This window comes from Bufo gargarizans, chromosome 4 (assembly GCF_014858855.1).
Source record: "Bufo gargarizans isolate SCDJY-AF-19 chromosome 4, ASM1485885v1, whole genome shotgun sequence".
NCBI classification, from domain to species: Eukaryota; Metazoa; Chordata; class Amphibia; order Anura; family Bufonidae; genus Bufo; species Bufo gargarizans.
In genome coordinates, this window is record NC_058083.1 from 377,121,027 (window position 1) to 377,143,297 (window position 22,271).

The 22,271-nt window shown below is 46.2% G+C and overlaps 1 protein-coding gene across 1 annotated transcript in view; it reads left to right on the forward strand.

Moving 5' to 3' along the window:
- The window catches only part of LOC122936338 (protein unc-93 homolog A-like), a 411,461-nt gene that overhangs the window by 265,525 nt on the left and 123,665 nt on the right, over window positions 1-22,271 (forward strand). The window contains exon 5 of the mRNA XM_044292489.1: window positions 6,301-6,512. Coding sequence (XP_044148424.1) covers window positions 6,301-6,512 — 212 coding nt within the window. The remainder of the gene's footprint in view (window positions 1-6,300; window positions 6,513-22,271) is intronic.

Genomic DNA, 22,271 nt, shown 5'->3' on the forward strand with positions numbered 1-22,271 from the left:
TCACTAACATGGTGGAACAGTACGTGTGCACACCCCTCCACGTACTGACTGATGGTTCGGCCCCATTCAACTTCTGGGTCTCTAAATTGTCCACGTGGCCAGAGCTAGCCTTTTATGCCTTGGAGGTGCTGGCCTGCCCGGCAGCCAGCGTTTTGTCTGAACGTGTATTCAGCACGGCAGGGGGCGTCATTACAGACAAACGCAGCCGCCTGTCTACAGCCAATGTGGACAAGCTGACGTTCATAAAAATGAACCAGGCATGGATCCCACAGGACCTGTCCGTCCCTTGTCCAGATTAGACATTAACTACCTCCCCATAACCATATATTATTGGACTCCAGGGCACTTCCTCATTCAATCCTATTTTTATTTTCATTTTACCATTATATTGCAAGGCTACCCAAAGTTGAATGAACCTCTCCTCTGCCTGTGTGCTAGGCCTAAATATATGCCAATGGATTGTTGCAGTGGTGGCTGACGTGAAGCCTCATTCTCTGCTATGACATGCAGACTGATTCTCTGGTGACATGAAGCCAGATTGTCTGTTACGGGACCTCTCTCCTCTGCCTGGGTGCTGGGCCTGAATTTATGACAATGGACTGTTGCAGTGGTGGCTGACGTGAAGCCTGATTCTCTGCTATGACATGCAGACTGATTCTCTGCTGACATGAAGCCAGATCCTCTGTTGCGGGACCTCTCTCCTCTGCCTGGGTGCTGGGCCTAAATTTATGAAAATGGACTGTTGCAGTGGTGGGTGACGTGAAGCCTCATTCTCTGCTATGACATGCAGACTGATTCTCTGCTGACATGAAGCCAGATTGTCTGTTACGGGACCTCTCTCCTCTGCCTGGGTGCTGGGCCTAAATATCTGACAATGGACTGTTGCATTGGTGGCTGACGTGAAGCCTGATTCTCTGCTATGATATGAAGACTGATTCTCTGCTGACATGAAGCCAGATTGTCTGTTACGGGACCTCTCTCCTCTGTCTGTGTGCTAGGCCTAAATATATGCCAATGGATTGTTGCAGTGGTGGCTGACGTGAAGCCTGATTCTCTGCTATGACATGCAGACTAATTCTCTGCTGACATGAAGCCAGATTGTCTGTTACGGGACCTCTCTCCTCTGCCTGGGTGCTGGGCCTAAATTTATGACAATGGACTGTTGCAGTGGTGGCTGACGTGAAGCCTGATTCTCTGCTATGACATGCAGACTGATTCTCTGCTGACATGAAGCCAGATCCTCTGTTACGGGACCTCTCTCCTCTGCCTGGGTGCTGGGCCTAAATTTATGAAAATGGACTGTTGCAGTGGTGGGTGACGTGAAGCCTCATTCTCTGCTATGACATGCAGACTGATTCTCTGCTGACATGAAGCCAGATTGTCTGTTACGGGACCTCTCTCCTCTGCCTGGGTGCTGGGCCTGAATTTATGACAATGGACTGTTGCAGTGGTGGCTGACGTGAAGCCTGATTCTCTGCTATGACATGCAGACTAATTCTCTGCTGACATGAAGCCAGATTGTCTGTTACGGGACCTCTCTCCTCTGCCTGGGTGCTGGGCCTAAATTTATGAAAATGGACTCTTACAGTGGTGGGTGACGTGAAGCCTGATTCTCTGCTATGACATGAAGACTGATTCTCTGCTGACATGAAGCCAGATCCTCTGTTACGGGACCTCTCTCCTCTGCCTGGGTGCTGGGCCTAAATATCTGACAATGGACTGTTGCATTGGTGGCTGACGTGAAGCCTGATTCTCTGCTATGATATGAAGACTGATTCTCTGCTGACATGAAGCCAGATTGTCTGTTACGGGACCTCTCTCCTCTGCCTGTGTGGTAGGCCTAAATATATGCCAATGGATTGTTGCAGTGGTGGCTGACGTGAAGCCTGATTCTCTGCTATGACATGCAGACTGATTCTCTGGTGACATGAAGCCAGATCCTCTGTTACGGGACCTCTCTCCTCTGCCTGGGTGCTGGGCCTAAATTTATGAAAATGGACTGTTGCAGTGGTGGGTGACGTGAAGCCTGATTCTCTGCTATGACATGCAGACTGATTCTCTGGTGACATGAAGCCAGATCCTCTGTTACGGGACCTCTCTCCTCTGCCTGGGTGCTGGGCCTAAATTTATGAAAATGGACTGTTGCAGTGGTGGGTGACGTGAAGCCTCATTCTCTGCTATGACATGCAGACTGATTCTCTGCTGACATGAAGCCAGATCGTCTGTTACGGGACCTCTCTCCTCTGCCTGGGTGCTGGGCCTAAATTTATGAAAATGGACTCTTACAGTGGTGGGTGACGTGAAGCCTGATTCTCTGCTATGACATGAAGACTGATTCTCTGCTGACATGAAGCCAGATCCTCTGTTACGGGACCTCTCTCCTCTGCCTGGGTGCTGGGCCTAAATATCTGACAATGGACTGTTGCATTGGTGGCTGACGTGAAGCCTGATTCTCTGCTATGATATGAAGACTGATTCTCTGCTGACATGAAGCCAGATTGTCTGTTACGGGACCTCTCTCCTCTGCCTGTGTGCTAGGCCTAAATATATGCCAATGGATTGTTGCAGTGGTGGCTGACGTGAAGCCTGATTCTCTGCTATGACATGCAGACTGATTCTCTGGTGACATGAAGCCAGATCCTCTGTTACGGGACCTCTCTCCTCTGCCTGGGTGCTGGGCCTAAATTTATGAAAATGGACTGTTGCAGTGGTGGGTGACGTGAAGCCTGATTCTCTGCTATGACATGCAGACTGATTCTCTGGTGACATGAAGCCAGATCCTCTGTTACGGGACCTCTCTCCTCTGCCTGGGTGCTGGGCCTAAATTTATGAAAATGGACTGTTGCAGTGGTGGGTGACGTGAAGCCTCATTCTCTGCTATGACATGCAGACTGATTCTCTGCTGACATGAAGCCAGATTGTCTGTTACGGGACCTCTCTCCTCTGCCTGGGTGCTGGGCCTGAATTTATGACAATGGACTGTTGCAGTGGTGGCTGACGTGAAGCCTGATTCTCTGCTATGATATGAAGACTGATTCTCTGCTGACATGAAGCCAGATTGTCTGTTACGGGACCTCTCTCCTCTGCCTGGGTGCCGGGGCCTAAATATCTGAGAATGGACTGTTCCAGTGGTGGGTAACGGGAAGCCAGATTCTCTGCTATGATATGAAGACTGATTCTCTGCTGACATGAAGCCAGATTGTCTGTTACGGGACCTCTCTCCTCTGCCTGGGTGCTGGGCCTAAATTTATGAAAATGGACTCTTACAGTGGTGGGTGACGTGAAGCCTGATTCTCTGCTATGACATGAAGACTGATTCTCTGCTGACATGAAGCCAGATTGTCTGTTACGGGACCTCTCTCCTCTGCCTGGGTGCCGGGGCCTAAATATCTGAGAATGGACTGTTCCAGTGGTGGGTGACGGGAAGCCAGATTCTCTGCTATGGAACCTCTCTCCAATTGATTTTGGTTAATTTTTATTTATTTAATTTTTATTTTAATTAATTTCCCTATCCACATTTGTTTGCAGGGGATTTACCTACATGTTGCTGCCTTTTGCAGCCCTCTAGCCCTTTCCTGGGCTGTTTTACAGCCGTTTTAGTGCCGAAAAGTTCGGGTCCCCATTGACTTCAATGGGGTTCGGGTTCGGGACGAAGTTCGGATCGGGTTCGGATCCCGAACCCGAACATTTCCGGGATGTTCGGCCGAACTTCTCGAACCCGAACATCCAGGTGTTCGCTCAACTCTAAGTACAATACATTAACTACACTATTTTGCATAAGCTGAACTCAAAGATCTGAAATATTTTCTACCAGGGCCATCTTAAATATTGATTGGACCCTGGGCAAAAATCTACTTGGGCCCCCTGGATCCCGCCTTCCCACACCTTAGCAGGCAATCACGCCCTCCACCACAACACACACACAAAAAATCCACACATCTGGTAGAGTCCAGTGAATGACTGTAAATACTTCCAGTTCTGAAGACTCCAGCGGCTCAGGATCAGTGCTCTGGGCAGCTGGGCTCAGGCTGGAAGTGGGCACCGCTCTGCAGGAAGGAGACCAGGGCTCGGCTCACCCTAGTGTTACAGTGCACCCCAGCACCCCACAGTATACAATATAGCACCCTATAGTATATAGCACCCCACAGTATATAGTAGAGCAGTATAGCAGCCCACAGTATACAGCACCCCACATTATACAACACCTCACAGTATACAACACCTCACTGTATACAGCACCCCAAACTATACACGATATAGCCCCCCACCCTATACAGTACAGCAGTATAGCACTCCACACTATACCGCACCCACAGTATACAGACCCCCACAGTATACAGTACAGCAGTATAACACTTCACAATATACAGCCCCCCACACTATACAGCCCCCCCCCCTCTATACAGGCCTCCCCACACTATACAGGCCCCCCCCCCCACACCATACAGGCCCACACACAGTGTACAGACCCCCACACAGTGTACAGGCCCCCACACAGTATACAGGCCCCACACAGTATACAGACACCATCACTATACAGGCCCCCCATACTATACAGCCCCCCACACAGTATACAACCCCCCACACAGTATACAGCCCCCCCACACAGTATACAGCCCACCACATAGTATACAGCCCCTACACAGTATACAGCCCACCACACAGTATACAGGCCCCCACACAGTATACAGCCCACCACACAGAATACAGCGCCCCACACACAGTATACAGCCCACCACACAGTATACAGCCCACCACACAGTATAAGGCCCCCACACAGTATACAGGCCCCCACACAGTATACAGCCCACCACACAGTATACAGACCACCACACAGTATACAGCCCCCACAATATACAGGCCCCCCACAGTATATAGCCCCACACAGTATACAGCCCACCACACAGTATACAGTCCCACACAATATACAGCCCCCCGCAGTATACAGGCCCCCACACAGTATACAGCACCCCACTATACAGCAGTTTACAGTATATAAACATAACAGCCCCTGTCACCTTTTTCTGATGTAATCTTCACACAAAAAAGCTCCACAGTTAACTTCTGCAACACTCCTGCTAGGACCTGTGATGACCTCATAGCCATGTGACCAGTAATTGCTAGGTTACTGGTCACATGGTAATGATGTCATTAAGGTCCTAGATCACAACTTTAACACAGTACGATGCCTGTGTATCTGAAAGCTTGACACCCGGGGCAGTAGCTAGAAGGGCTCAAAAGGCAGCTGCCTTGGGCCCCCCAGGAGCAACTGGGCCCGGGGCAGCTGCCCCTTTTGCCCCTTGGTAAAGACGGCCCTGTTTTCTACATACACAAAAGACCCATTACTCTCAAATATTGTTCACAAATCTGTCTAAGTCTGTGTGCACTTCTCCTTTGCCAAGATAACCCATCCCACCTCACAGGTGTGGCATATCAAGGTGCTGATTAGACAGCATGAATATTGCACAGGTGTGCCTTAGACTGCGCACAATAAAAGGCCACTCTGAAATGTGCAGTTTGAATACACAGCACAATGCCACAGATGATGCAACGTTTGAGGGAGCGTACAATTAGCATGCTGACTGCAGGAATGTCTACCAGAGTTGTTGCCTGTGCAATGAATGTTAATTTCTCTACCATAAGCCATCTCCAAAGGCGTTTCAGAGAATTTGGCATTGCATCCAACCGGCCTCACAACTGTAGACCAAGTGTAACCACACCAGCCCAGGACCTCCACATCCAGCATGTTCACCTCCATGATCATCTGAGACCAGCCACCCGGACAGCTGCAGCAACATTCATATTTTTGGTCAGTGTAAAACTGCACACACAGTATACTGATGCAGTACAGTGTGTTAAATAAAAATGCATGGTATATTTATTGCTTTTTTGACAAGCATATCCAAGACACATGCTCCCAGGTTGAAAACTAAGCCCAGAATGGTGTCTCTAGCTTATAATCAAGCCTCGAGACTAAAAGACCTGCCAAAATCCTGCCCCCTGTTTGGCTCACTGCTTGTCTGTCAGCCCCCCTCCCTCCCAGGGGCATGTGTTCTTTTATCCTTTCTAACTTTTAACCCCCCCCCCCCCCCCCCCCAATTTTCACAGTAAAATGGAGCTGGTGCAGTTTTGCATGATTCATCCAAGTGAACCGCCAAAACTTGGGATTTGTGAAAAGAAAGTAATGAATGAATAATTAATTTGATCATCTCTATTTGGAGTTTGTAGTTCTTTTCGGGGTTCAAGGAACACATCTTTTAAGGTTTTAAACTTCTTTCACATTAACTCTTAACATTTCAGGTAGTGGAGTTCTTGCGGTTTTGATGGTTGCTGTATTTCTGGATAATATCAATGTGAAAAAAGCTGACAAGGAAGACACTGAAGATGAACCAGTTTGGATAAAAGTATTGGAAACGCTAAGACATCTTAAAGATGAACGCCAGTGTCTTCTTATTCCTCTTACAATGTGGAGTGGTTTTGAACAAGGATTTTTGGCTGGAGACTATACAAAGGTATTTTCCCTTTTATCATAAATGTAAATATATCCATGTTGTACTTAAAAGGGTTTGGCACAAAGGATATTTATCACTTACCCACAGGATAGATGATAAATGTATGCTAGCGCTAGACCCCACTCCTGGGACCCTACTAATCAGTAAATAACAGTGAGGAGGAGTTTAAATGGGGTAGGAGCTGAGAATGTAAATTACTGCTCCATCTAAAATGTATGGGGCTGACAGAAATAGCTGAGCATGTATAGGTTGCCTTTGAGAGGAACACAATTTGGTACAATACTTGGTCTAATGCACAGTATACAAGGACAAAACTAACAAACTTCTAATACTGGAGAAGATCCCCATTGTTGTGCTCCATAAATATATTACAAAAACATCAACATATGGTCTGGAAAAGATGCACTCTTACTGGGAAGATTGCAATAAAAAAGAACCTGCTGTACTAAATACAATTAAAACATACTAAGAATCTGTAATTTATCCCACATAAATAGCAGAAATTCTGAAGCAATATACAGACATAGCCCACATTATTTTGACAGGCTTAAAACATTAACACAACAAAAACACATTATAGTGATAAAACTAATTGCGCTACCAGTGACCATCCTGGAGCAGCTGGTGTCAAAATAACGCTGTTACATACACGTATTGACAAAAAAAAATGTATAAAGAAAGAGTTGTTGGAATTGAATGAAAGTTAAAAAATCTAATGAAAATGTGTTTGTGTGTGTGTGTGTACAACACAAAAGAAGATTAAACCAGCACATCCATAATGTGTATCAATAAAGGTGCAAGTGCACACTGCAATATAATGCATAGAACTATCAGTAGCAGCACACTGCTAAAAGAGGTTCTTCAGTTTGTTATAACTGATGATCTAATGTACTAAGACTAATAACTAATTGCAACTGGTGTGATATACCTGTTGACACCCCCCCCCCCCCTAAAAAAAAAATGATTCAGGGGTGTGATATACCTTTAACCCTTTCATGACCAAGGGTCATTGATGCCCCAATGTCCAGGTCAAAATTTACAAATCTGACATGCGTCACTTTATGTGGTAATAGCTTTGGAACACTTTTACTTATCCACGCCATTCTGATTTCTCGTGACACATTGTACTTCATGAAAGTCATAAATTTGAGTCAATATATATCACCTTTATTTATGAAAAAATCCCATATTTACCAAAAAATTGTAAAAATTTGCAATTTTCTAAACTTCAATTTCTCTGCTTCGAAAACAGAAAGTGATACCTCATAAAATATTTATTACATAACATTCCCCATATGTCTACTTTATGTTGGCATCATTTTGGAAATGTTATTTTATTTTTTTTAGGACATTACAAGGCTTAGAAGTTTAGAAGCAATTCTTAAAATTTTTAAGAAAATTTCCAAAACCCACTTTTTAAGGACCAGTTCAGCTCTGAAGTCACTTTGTGGGGCTTACATAGTGTATACCCCCATAAATGACCCAATTATGGAAACTACACCCCTCAAGTTACTTAAAACCAATTTTACAAACGTTATTAACCCTTTAGGTGTTCCATAAGAGTTAAAGGAAAATGGAGATGAAATTTCTAGATTTCACTTTTTTAGCAGATTTTCTATTTTATTAATTTTTTTTCTTTAACACATTAAGGGTTAACAGCCAAACAAAACTCAATATTTATTACTCTGATTCTGCGGTTTACAGAAACACCCCACATGTGGTTGTAAACTGCTGTACGGGCACACGGCAGGGCGCAGAAGGAAAGGAATGCCATACGGTTTTTGGAAGGCAGATTTTGCTGGATTGGTTTTCTGAACGCCATATGTTTTTTATTTTTCTACCGATCGTCTTGTGCAGGGGCTCATTTTTTGCAGAAAGAGTTGAGGTTTTTATTGGTACCATTTTTGGGTACATAGGATTTTTTGATCATTCATTATTACACTTTATGGGACAAGGTGGCCAAAAATTGGCTGTTTTGGAACAGTTTTTTTTTTTTTACAGCGTTCATCTGAGGGGTTAGGTCATGTGACAGTTTTATAGAGCAGATCGTTACGGACGTGGCAATACCCAATATGTATACCTTTTCTTATTTATTAAAGTTTTACGCAATAATAACATTTCTGAAACCAAAAAAATGATGTTTTAGTGTCTCCATAGTCTGAGAGCCATAGCTTTTTATTTTTTGGGCGATTGTCTTAAATATGGGCTAATTTTTTGCGGGATTAGGTAACGGTTTGATTGGTACTATTTTGGGGTATATACGCCTTTTTTGATCGCTTGGTGTTGCACTTTTTGTGATGTAAGGTGACAAAAATGGCTTATTTTTTTACACCGTTTTTATTTTTTATGGTGTTTATTGGACGGTGTTGATGATGTGATATATTTATAGAGATGGTCGTTACGGACGCGGTGACACCCAATATGTGTGTTTTTTTTTGTTTTGTTTTTTATAGGAAAAGGAAATTTATTTTTTACATTTTTATTTATTTATTTTTACTTTTATTATTTTCACTTTTTTTTTTTTTATCAGTTCCCTCTTGGATCTTGAAGATCCAGTGGGGCTGATGGTTGTACTATACTTTGCAATGCTCTTGCATTGCAAAGTATAATACAATCAGTAGGTGGCAGCACTGGACGCCTATACCATGGCAACCGGACGCCTTTGCAAAGCGTCCGGTTGCCATGGCAACCATCGGGCGCTGCGATCGCAGCAGCCCTGATGGTTGAGAGAGAGGGAGCCCTCTCCCTCTATTAACCCTATGGATGCCGCTACTGCGGCATCTATTGGGTTACAGCAGTGTCAGCATAGAGCTGACACACGCTGCTGATGGCGGCGGCTCAGGAATGGAGCCGCCGCCATCACACACAGAAGGGGGACCGCATCGGGGGCAGGGGACGGGGCATCGCTGGAAACTGGGGAGAGGAGAGGGGGGCAGCATTTCATTACTTACAGGAAGGGGCTGCAGGAAGGGGCGGACCGCATCGGGAGGAAGTAGCAGAAGATGATGGACAAGAAGGGGGCGCAGGTCGGGGCAGGAGGGGGCGGACCGCATCGGGGGGGGGGGCAGGACAAGAACGGGGCACAGATCGGGGGCACGGGGGCTTCAGGACACATTACCGGTTTCAGGCTCTGATCTGCAGACCGCAGATCAGAGCCTGAAACCGGCATTTTTTTCACACAGCGATCCGATTAGTTAGTCTGCACAGACTAATCAATCGGATCGATTGCCGGCAAGGGGCCACTCTGATTGGTCCCTTGCCGGCATTACTGCACTGTATGCTGTCCGTGACAGCATACAGGGCAGGGGCAGAAGCTTTAATCCAAGCGTTTTGCAGCGCTTGGATTAAAGAGCTGCCAGAACGTATATATACGTGGTAGCTGCACGGGGTATGTGCAGCTATCACGTATATATACAGATTGCAGTCGTGAAGGGGTTAATATACCTTCTAACATGTAAAGTATATTATAGTGCATTTGTATTGTGCAGCAGTTGTGTGCAGTTCTGCTGAGATAGAGGGACAAACACTATTGGAATAACTAATTGCAACTGGTGTGATACACCTGTTGCCCCACCAAGGGGTGTCATATACCTATAATATTATAAATCAGATAGGCACTCAACCATCCAGAGTTACCTTAAAAACAAACATTTATTTACCGTATTTTTCGCCCTATAAGACGCACCGGCCTATAAGACGCACCTAGGTTTTTGAGGAGGAAAATAAGAAAAAATATATTTTGAACCAAAAGGTGTGCTTTTGGTGGGTTTTGAACTAATTGTGGTCTGTGGATGGCACTGTTATGGGGGATCTGTGGGTGACGCACTGTTATGGGGGATCTGTGGGTGACACTTATGGGGGATCTGTGGGTGACACTTATGGGGGATCTGTGGGAGACACTTATGGGGGATCTGTGGGTGACACTTATGGGGGATCTGTGGGTGACACTTATGGGGGATCTGTGGGTGACACTTATGGGGGATCTGTGGGTGACACTTATGGGGGATCTGTGGGTGGCTCTTATTGGGGTCTCTGTGTATGACAGTTATGGGGGGGATCTGTGGATGACACATAGCATCTTATGCTATGTGTCATCCACAGATCCCCTCCATAAGTGTCCCTGTAGTGAATGACCCTCAATACAGGGCTGGGGGCCGGCATCTGGCTTTATAATGACAGCGGGGCCGTGCAGTGACTATTCTACTACATGGGCCCCGCTCACTGTATAATCGTATGTCTAATAGTAAATAGTTATGTACATAATCGCATAATGAGCGGAGTACTTACAACTACAAACGCTCGCCGAGAGGAGGGAGGAGGCAGGCTGGGAGGACGGGCGCTGGCAGTGTGTGAGTCATATGTCATGTGCCCACGCCGCCTGCTTCATTCATAAAGTGGGGGGCGCAGGCGCGTGACGTATGACTCACACACTGCCAGCGCCCGTCCTCCCAGCCTGCCTCCTCCCTCCTCTCGGCGAGCGTTTGTAGTTGTAAGTACTCCGCTCATTATGCGATTATGTACATAACTATTTACTATTAGACATACGATTATACAGTGAGCGGGGCCCATGTAGTAGAATAGTCACTGCACGGCCCCGCTGTCATTATAAAAGCAGATGCCGGCCCCCAGCCCCTCCTCCCTCACAGCTGATACACCCGCCGCGCGGCATCGTTGAAAATCGCAAAATAATTTGCGCAAAAAATTCGCGCAAAAATTCGCGCAAAAAATTGCGCGGAAATTCGCATGAAAATTCGCAAATCGCAAAATAAGCTGCATTCGCCGTATAAGACGCACTGCTATTTTCCCCCCACTTTTGGGGGGGAAAAAGTGCGTCTTATACGGCGAAAAATACGGTAAATAATAAAATTTATAACACAGTAAACAAAAAAAATCTATAAAAAATAATCAATAAAAATGCTCCCTCAAAATAAAATGCGTCCTTAAAGATATCGCTTATACTGTTAAATAGACCACAAAAACACATGCTTTGATATTTGATGCATACCGGTTAAGGACACGGTGATTGCGGGGTTGAACAATCTGGATTATAAGAGTATCATTAAATAACATAGCAACCCTTCATCTCAATGCAAGATATAGTGGATCCAGAAAAGGAAGATAGAGTCTATTAATAGTTATCACTAATCACTCTTTTGCGGTCTATCCCAAATTAATGTCCAACTATTTATTCGCTTTGATGCAGTGTGTATCAAAGATCTCTGACAATCAAACCAGACGTGTCCATTGAGCTGAATTTATCAGATTATACCCGCTTCCAGCAAATACTCACTAAGGGGTTCTATATACCAGGTTCCACAAAATACTGATTGAAGGGATTGATATACCGGCTTCCACCAAATATAGATTGAGGCCTTCGACACAACGTCTTTCACCAAATATTGATTTAGGGGTTTGATATATCCGCTTCAAGCAAGCCTTCATTAAGGGGTTCTATATACCTGTTTCCACAAAATACTGACAAAGGGGATAGATATACCTGCTTCCACCAAATATTGATTAAGGTGTTTGATATACCAATTTCCAGCAAATACTCCTTAAGAGGTTCTATATACCTGTGTACAAAAAATTCTGATTGAGGGGAATGAAATACTGGCTTCCACTAAATATAGATTGAGGGGTTTGATATACCAGCTTCCAGGATATACATATTAAGGGGTTCTATATACCTGTTTTCACAAAGTATTGATAAATTGGATTGCTATACCGGCTTCCACCAAATAATAATTGAGGCCTGCGATATTACAGCTTCAACCAAATATTAAGGGGTTTGATATACCCGCTACCAGCAAATACTCATTCTATATACCTGCTTCCACAAAATACTGATAGAGGGAATTTATATACTGGCTTCCACCAAATACAGATTGAGGGCTACGATACACCAGCTTTCGCCAAATATTGATTAACCGCCTCCGGACCGCCTAACGCAGATCCGCGGTCCGGAGGCGGCAGCGATGCGCACAATCACGCATTGGCGCGTCAGCCCGCGCATGTGCAATGTGGGCCGGCAATGTCGGCCAATGATCGCGGCTGGCAAGCTGATTATTTTAAAAAAATCCAATCAGAAGCCATATGCCGAGATCATATTAGTAAATATGATCTGTTATATGGCTGCCCTGCTCCTCTGCTGGTCCTTTTGGTTGGTTGGATCCAGCAGAGGAGCAGGCTTCACAGTGAGTAGACCAAACACCACACACTAGCCCCAGATCACCCCCTGCACCCCAATTAACCCTTTGATCACCCCTTTGATCGCCCCTGTCAATCACTAGTGAAAGGAAATAGGAAAAAAGTGATCAGTGTAAACTGTCACTTTTTTTTTCACTGGTATTGACCGTTAGGTTTTAGGATAGTTTAGGCCCCTAGGTAGTTTAGGGATCAGTTAGCTTCCAGCCCATCGCACCGCAGTCCCTTATTCGCTGTTTAGCGTATAGCTAATCAGCATTTGTACTTTTATAGTATCTGGAAGTGATCAAAACTGATCACAGTCAGATCTATAATAGTATTAGTGTCACTTTAGTTCGCCCTCCACCCAAAACGCAGTGTTTGCCCGATCAGGCCTGATCGGTCGCTCACACGTGCGTTCGTCCACACCCGCCCCACATCAGTGACCAAAAAATATTATTTTTTGATAACTGCACATTCACACGCGCTGCGGCGATAAAAAAATCAGTTTTGATATTTTTTATCAACCGCAGCGGCCTCCGGTACTTCGCTAGCCTCCCATTTGTAAGACAGGCTTGCTTTTTTTCTTGGGTAGTCTCAGGGAATACCCCTAAATTTAGTTGCCCAAATGTCAAACAGGGGGTATTCTTCTGAAGAGGCCTACAGGCTTCTGACCCAGTCGGATGAGGAATGGGAACCCTCATCTGACGAATCTAGCGGGTCAGAATATGAACCTGTAGAAAGCAGTGGCACTCTGACCCAAAGTTCAGACGAGGAGACTGAGGTCCCTGATAGCACCAGGCGTACCCGGCCCTGTGTCGCTAGACCACAGGTTGCGCAGGATCCGCTTCAAGGGCAGCAGAGTGGGGCTGGCGCTGGCGGATTACGTGGTGAGGCATACACCAGCAGCGCAGCCCTCCCTGGACCTAGTACCAGCACTGCCATACAACCTGGTGAAGTGGTGAGCACCAGAAGGGCAGTTGAAGCTGGTACGGTGGCACGTGCATTAGTTACCCCGTCGCAGCCACCGCAAAGACGGGCCCGTAGACCCCCTAGAATCCCTGAGGTGCTGGCGAACCCTGATTGGCAGTCCCCAACTTCAGCCGCACTCGTAGTTTTCCCTTTCACTGCCCAGTCTGGAATTCGGGTTGAGACAGCTCAGATCGGTTCGGCCATGGGATTTTTTTAGCTGTTCTTGACTGCGGAGCTCTTGGACTTAGTCGTGGCCGAAACAAACCGGTATGCCACACAATTTATAACCGCCAACCCAGGAAGCTTTTATGCCCAGCCTTTCCGGTGGAAACCAGTCCAAGTTTCCGAAATTATAACTTTTCTGGGCCTTCTCCTCAACATGGGTCTAACCAAAAAGCATGAATTGCGGTCATATTGGTCCACAAACTCAATTCATCACATGCCCATGTTCTCTGCTGCTATGTCCAGGGCACGTTTTGAGACCATCCTGCGTTTCCTGCACTTTAGTGACAATAGCATCTCCCGTCCCAGAGGCCACCCAGCTTTTGACCGGCTCCACAAAATTCGGCCCCTCATAGACCATTTCAACCAGAAATTTGCAGATTTGTATACCCCAGAGCAAAACATCTGCGTAGACAAGTCCCTAATACATTTTACCGGACGCCTTGGCTTCAAACAATACATCCCAAGCAAGCGCGCCCGGTATGGGGTCAAATTGTATAAGCTCTGTGAAAGGGCCACAGGCTATACCCACAAATTTCGTGTCTATGAGTGAAAAGATCAGACCCTGGAGCCAGTCGGTTGCCCTGACTACTTGGGGAGCAGTGGAAAGACAGTCTGGGACTTGGTGTCACCCTTATTCGGCAAGGGGTACCATCTTTGTGTGGACAATTTCTACACAAGTGTGACCCTCTTCAGGCATTTGTTTCTAGAACAGATTGGTGCCTGTGGCACCACACAAACTAGTCGCACGGGCTTCCCCCAACGGCTCGTTACCACCCGTCTTGCAAGGGGGAAGAGGGCCGCATTGTGTAACGAAGAACTGCTCGCGGTGAAATGGAGAGACAAGCGTGACGTTTACATGCTTTCCTTCATTCACGCAGACACGACAATCCAAATTGAGCGAGCAACCCGTGTCATTGAAAAGCCCCTCTCAGTCCACGACTATAACCTTCACATGGGAGGGGTGGACTTCAATGACCAGATGTTGTCTCCTTATTTAGTTTCCCGCAGAACCAGACGCTGGTATAAGAAGGTGTCTGTATATTTGATTCAATTGGCTCTGTATAATAGTTTTGTTCTCTACAGTAAGGCTGGGAGAACACGATCCTTCCTCAAATTTCAGGAAGAGATCATCGAGAACCTCCTGTACCCAGGAGGTTCCGTGGCCCCATCCACCAGTGTAGTTAGCCGTCTACACGAGCAACATTTTCCCAATGTCGTTGCCGGTACCTCAACCCAACCGTCACCCCGAAAAAGATGTCGTGTCTGTAGCAGGAGTGGAATAAGGCGTGACACCCGCTATTTCTGTCCTGACTGCCCTGACCACCCTTCCCTATGCTTAGGGGAGTGTTTCCGGAAGTACCACACACAGGTACACCTAGCATAGGGATCATCTCACCAGGACAGGCACACAGGGCTATTAGGGCCCATTCACTCACAGCTGCTGCAAACGTCTCCTTTCACCTGGGACAAAGTGCATAACGCACTTCGCCACATCTTTGGGCGATTTGCGCTTTGCACATTGTCCCATGGGGAAGGAGAGGTTTGTTCTATAAAGGTAAAAAAAAATAAAAAATCACCAGTAAGCAAAAAGGTTAATGTTCAGTTCAAAAAGTTAAAGTTTATATGTTCTGTTCCAAAGTTAATAAAATTTTTACGTTGCGGCTTGTTTTTGTTTTTTTTTCTTTTTTTTACCTTCCAGGTGGACCAACTGATTGACCAGCTGCAGCACTGATGTGCATTCTGACAGAAGCATTGCGCTGCTGTCAGATTACACACAAGTCGGTGTATGCGGCACTGCAAGACGAAATTTCTCCTCTGCAGTAAAAGATACGTTTGCCGAGGCATATGAGCTGAGGAGGAAGCGGTGTTCATATGCTTTGGCAAACACTTTGTATATAAAAAAAAAAAAATCCCAGCAATGATTTATTCATCCACATCGATTGATGTGAATGGAGAAATCTGGTTTGCCAGGGCATACGAGCTAAGTGGGCATGGATGTTGGGCGGAGCTCCTATGTCCTGGCAGACGCCTTTCCCCTCCTTTTTTTTTTGGGCAGAGATTTTTTCATCCACATTGATCGATGCGAATGAAGAAATCTGTGCCATTCACTTTTTTCTTTCAGCCCAGAGGCTGAACGGAAAAAATAAAATGTCATTACCTGTATGATCAATATAAGGAGAATAGCAGAAACTCCTAATGCTGGCCATACAGGGAGTGCAGAATTATTAGGCAAGTTGTATTTTTGAGGATTAATTTTATTATTGAACAACAACCATGTTCTCAATGAACCCAAAAAACTCATTAATATCAAAGCTGAATATTTTTGGAAGTAGTTTTTAGTTTGTTTTTAGTTTTAGCTATTTTAGGGGATATCTGTGTGTGCAGGTGACTATTACTGTGCATAATTATTAGGCAACTTAACAAAAAACAAATATATACCCATTTCAATTATTTCTTTTTACCAGTGAAACCAGTATAACATCTCAACATTCACAAATATACATTTCTGACATTCAAAAATAAAACAAAAACAAATCAGTGACCAATATAGCCACCTTTCTTTGCAAGGACACTCAAAAGCCTGCCATCCATGGATTCTGTCAGTGTTTTGATCTGTTCACCATCAACATTGCGTTCAGCAGCAACCACAACCTCCCAGACACTGTTCAGAGAGGTGTACTGTTTTCCCTCCTTGTAAATCTCACATTTGATGATGGACCACAGGTTCTCAATGGGGTTCAGATCAGGTGAACAAGGAGGCCATGTCATTAGATTTTCTTTTTTTATACCCTTTCTTGCCAGCCACGCTGTGGAGTACTTGGACGCGTGTGATGGAGCATTGTCCTGCATGAAAATCATGTTTTTCTTGAAGGATGCAGACTTCTTCCTGTACCACTGCTTGAAGAAGGTGTCTTCCAGAAACTGGCAGTAGGACTGGGAGTTGAGCTTGACTCCATCCTCAACCCGAAAAAGGCCCCACAAGCTCATCTTTGATGATACCAGCCCAAACCAGTACTCCACCTCCACCTTGCTGGCGTCTGAGTCGGACTGGAGCTCTCTGCCCTTTACCAATCCCGCCATGGTTCCATCCATCTGGCCCATCAAGACTCACTCTCATTTCATCAGTCCATAAAACCTTAGAAAAATCAGTCTTGAGATATTTCTTGGCCCAGTCTTGACGTTTCAGCTTTTGTATCTTGTTCAGTGGTGGTCGTCTTTCAGCCTTTCTTACCTTGGCCATGTCTCTGAGTATTGCACACCTTGTGCTTTTGGGCACTCCAGTGATGTTGCAGCTCTGAAATATGGCCAAACTGGTGGCAAGTGGCATCTTGGCAGCTGCACGCTTGACTTTTCTCAGTTCATGGGCAGTTATTTTGCGCCTTGGTTTTTCCACACGCTTCTTGCGACCCTGTTGACTATTTTGAATGAAACGCTTGATTGTTCGATGATCACGCTTCAGAAGCTTTGCAATTTTAAGAGTGCTGCATCCCTCTGCAAGATATCTCACTATTTTTGACTTTTCTGAGCCTGTCAAGTCCTTCTTTTGACCCATTTTGCCAAAGGAAAGGAAGTTGCCTAATAATTATGCACACCTGATATAGGGTGTTGATGTCATTAAACCACACCCCTTCTCATTATAGAGATGTACATCACCTAATATGCTTAATTGGTAGTAGGCTTTCGAGCCTATACAGCTTGGAGTAAGACAACATGCATAAAGAAGATGATGTGGTCAAAATACTCATTTGCCTAATAATTCTGCACTCCCTGTACATGTAATGAATGCGGAGACCCTCAAATGCCAGGGCAGTACAAACACCACACAACTGACCCCATTTTGGAAAGAAGACACCCCAAGGTTTTCGCTGAGGGGCATATTGAGTCCATGAAAGATTGAAATTTTTGTCCCAAGTTAGCGGAAAGTGAGACTTTGTGAGAAAAAATTAATAAAATAAATCAATTTCCGCTAACTTATGCCAAAATAAAAAAATTCTATGAACTCGCCAGGCCCCTCATTGAATACCTTGGGGTGTCTTCTTTCCAAAGTGGGTCACATGTGGGGTATTTATACTGCCCTGGCTTTTTAGGGGCCCTAAAGCGTGAGAAGAAGTCTGGGATCCAAATGTCTAAAAATGCCCTCCTAAAAGGAATGTGGGCACCTTTGCGCTTCTAGGCTGCAAAAAAGTTTCACACATGTGGTATCGCCGTACTCAGGAGAAGTTGGGGAATGTGTTTTGGGGTGTCATTTTACATATACCAATGCTGGGTGAGATAAATATCTTGGTCAAATGCCAACTTTGTATAAAAAAAATGCGAAAAGATGTCTTTTGCCAAGATATTTCTCTCACCCAGCATGGGTATATGTAAAATGACACCCCAAAACACATTCCCCAACTTCTCCTGAGTACGGAGATACCAGATGTGTGACACTCTATTGCAGCCTAGGTGGGCAAAGGGGCACACATTCCAAAGAGCACCTTTTGGATTTCACCGGTCATTTTTTACAGATTTTGATTGCAAACTACTTTGCACGCATATGGGCCCCTAGAATGCCAGGGCAGTATAACTACCCCACAAGTGACCCCATTTTGGAAAGAAGACACCCCAAGGTATTTTGTGATGGGCATAGTGAGTTCATGGAAGTTTTTATTTTTTGTCACAAGTTAGTGGAATATGAAACTTTGTAAGAAAAAAAAAAAATCATCATTTTCCGCTAACTTGTGACAAAAAATAAAAAGTTCTATGAACTCACTATGCCCATCAGCGAATACCTTAGGGTGTCTACTTTCCGAAATGAGGTCATTTGTGGGGGTTTTCTACTGTCTGGGCATTGTAGAACCTCAGGAAACATAACAGGTGCTCAGAAAGTCAGAGCTGCTTCAAAAAGCGGAAATTCACATTTTTGTACCATAGTTTGTAAACGCTATAACTTTTACCGAAACATTTTTTTTCTTGCCCAAACATTTTTTTTTATCAAAGACATGTAGAACAATAAATTTAGCGAAAAAGTTATATATGGATGTCGTGGATGTCAGCTAAATTTTACAGCTGAAAGTGAAAAATGTCATTTTTTTGCAAAATTTCGATTAATAACAAAAAAAAGTAAAAATGTCATCAGCAATGAAATACCACCAAATGAAAGCTCTATTAGTGAGAAGACAAGGAGGTAACATTCATTTGGGTGGTAAGTTCCATGACCGAGCAATAAACGGTGAAATTAGTGTAGTGCAGAAGTGTAAAAAGTGGCCTGGTCATTAAGGGGGTTTCAGCTAGCGGGGTTGAAGTGGTTAAGGGGTTTGATATACCAGCTTCCAGGATATACATATTAAGGGGTTCTATATACCTGTTTTCACAAAGTACTGATAAAGGGGATTGATATACCGGCTTCCACCAAATAATAATTAAGGCCTGCGATATTACAGCTTCAACCAAATATTAAGGGGTTTGATATACCCGCTAACAGCAAATACCTGCTTCCACAAAATACTTACCTGTTTCCACAAAATACTAATAGAGTGGATTGATATACCGGCTTCCACCAAATATTTATTGATGTCAAGGAACCATGAACCAGACGTATAACAAGAGATAAGTGGAAATAAGAAGGCTTTATTGAAAATCAAGCTGTAAGGCAGAAGTCCAAACGGATGGCTAAACCGAAGCAGGGTCTTGCGAAGCCAGAGGTGAGGAACCAGAAGGGTAGTCAGACGAAGCCTGGATCGGGAACCAGCAGGGTAGTCAGATGAAGCCTGAATCAGGAACCAGCAGGGTAGTCAGACGAAGCCAGGATCAGGAACCAGCAGGGTAGTCAGACGAAGCCAGGATCAGGAACCAGAAGCAGCAGCAGTCTTAAAAGCATGTGAACACAGGAGGACCAAGCAAGGAACTTAAGCCACAGACCTCCTATATATATGAGCTAGGCATCCAGCTCCTCCCAGTGGGAAGGAGAAGCCGCAGGGTGGGAGGCTACAAGAAACCCAGAAACCAAGATGGCCGCCAGCACATGTCAAACGAAGGAGAACAGCAAGAAGGTAAGACCATGACAGTACCTCCCCCTCAAGGGCCCCTCCTCCGCGGAGTAAAGAACGATTTCTGAGGGAAGCGTGCGTGGAAGGCTCGGAGCAAGGCAGGAGCATGGACATCTGCGGAGGGAACCCAGGAACGCTCCTCTGGACCATAACCACGCCAATGAACCAAAAACTGCACCCGACCGCGGACCAGGCGTGAGTCCAGGATATTGCTCACCTCATACTCCTCACAATTGCCCACTTGGACCGGACGAGGCCGAGGAACCGAGGAAGTGAAACGATTACACACCAGTGGCTTCAACAGGGAGACATGAAACACGTTGGAGATCCGCATGCCAGGAGGAAGCGCAAGGGCATAGGCTACCGGGTTTACCCTGCGAAGCACTCGGAAGGGACCAACAAAGCGAGGCGCCAGCTTGGGAGTGGGCACTCGAAGGTTGAGGTAGCGGGTGGACAACCATACGCGGTCACCGACCTGGTAGGAAGGAGCGGGCGCTCGTCTGCGATCAGCCTGGAGTCTCTGGCGCTGCGCAGAGACCTCAAGGGACCTCTGGATCTGTACCCAAGAAGCACGTAGGACGGAAAGGTGATCCTCCACAGCCGGAATATCCTGGGGAGAGAATACCTCCGGTAACACAGCAGGTTGGAACCCATAATTGGCCATGAAGGGAGACGTCCCAGAGGAAGAGTTCACCGCCGTGTTCCTGGCAAACTCAGCCCAAGGCAGGAGGTCAACCCAATTGTCTTGGTGATCGGAGACATAGCAACGAAGGAATTGCTCCAAGGCCTGATTGGATCGTTCTGCGGCCCCATTGGACTGAGGGTGGTAGGCCGAGGAGAAAGAGAGATGAATCCCCAACTGGGAGCAAAAGGCGCGCCAGAACCTGGACACAAACTGACTCCCCCGATCCGACACAATCTCCTTGGGCAAACCGTGCAACCGGAAGACCTCCCTAGCAAAAATCGTGGCCAACTCTTGTGCAGAGGGTAACTTCTTGAGAGGAACACAGTGGCACATTTTGGAAAACCGATCCACAATCATGAGAATGACCGTATGGCCTCGGGATGCAGGGAGGTCCACAATGAAATCCATCCCCTGGTGTGACCATGGACGCTCCCCGGTGGCTATGGGTTGCAAAAGGCCCAACGGAAGGTGCCGAGGGGACTTACTCTGGGCACAAACGGAGCATGCCGCTACATATGCGGCGATGTCGGAACGTAGAGAAGGCCACCAGAACAGACGTGAAACAGCCCAGGACAGCTGATTCTTTCCAGGATGCCCCGCGGCCTTGGAGTTATGGTAGGTTCGCAACAACCGAGTGCGCAACTCCTCAGGCACAAAACCTCTGCCGTTGGGTCTCCCAGAGGGAGCACCAGATTGAGCCGCCAAAATCTGCTCACCCAGGGGAGAGGTCAGGCTGGTGCGAATGGCGGCCAAGATCTGATTCGGAGGTATGACCGAAGTCGGAATCGACTCCTCCCCGGACAGCTCGGAGTACTGCCGTGATAAGGCATCCGCTCTGATGTTCTTGGAACCGGGTAGGTAGGAGACCACGTAATTAAAACGTGACAAGAACAGAGCCCATCTGGCCTGACGTGGTGTCAATCTCTTGGCCTCAGAGAGGTAGGTCAGATTCTTGTGGTCCGTCAGGATGAGAACCGGAACCACCGAGCCCTCGAGCAAGTGCCTCCATTCTTTAAGGGCCTGCACGATGGCCAATAACTCCCTGTCACCAATCTGATAGTTGCACTCCGCGGAAGACAGTTTCCGGGAGTAAAACCCACAAGGAAGCAGAGGACCCTCTGGTGTTCTACGCTGAGACAGAAGGGCGCCTACTCCCGTCTCAGACGCGTCCACCTCGAGGACAAAAGGCAACCCAGGGTTGGGATGCGACAGAATCGGAGCCGACACAAAGGCGGACTTTAGAGCCTCAAAAGCTCGGATGGCCTCGAGCGGCCAGACCTGGGGATTACTGCCCTTCCTGGTCAGATCCGTGAGAGGCTTGGCTAGCATGGAAAAGTCCCTGATGAACTTCCGATAGTAATTGGCGAAGCCCAAAAAGCGCTGCAGGGCACGAAGACCACTGGGCTGGGACCACTGTAAGACAGCCAAAACCTCCTCAGGATCCATGGAGAACCCCTCAGCGGAAATGATGTAACCTAAGAAGGTTACCTGGGATCGGTGAAATTCGCATTTCTCAAGCTTACCGAACAACTTGTTCTCTCGTAACCGTTGCAACACTCGTCTGACATCCAGAATGTGGGCCTCCATGGATTCAGAATATACCAAGATGTCATCCAAATAGACCACCACACACTGCTGCAACAGGTCACGGAAAACATCGTTGAT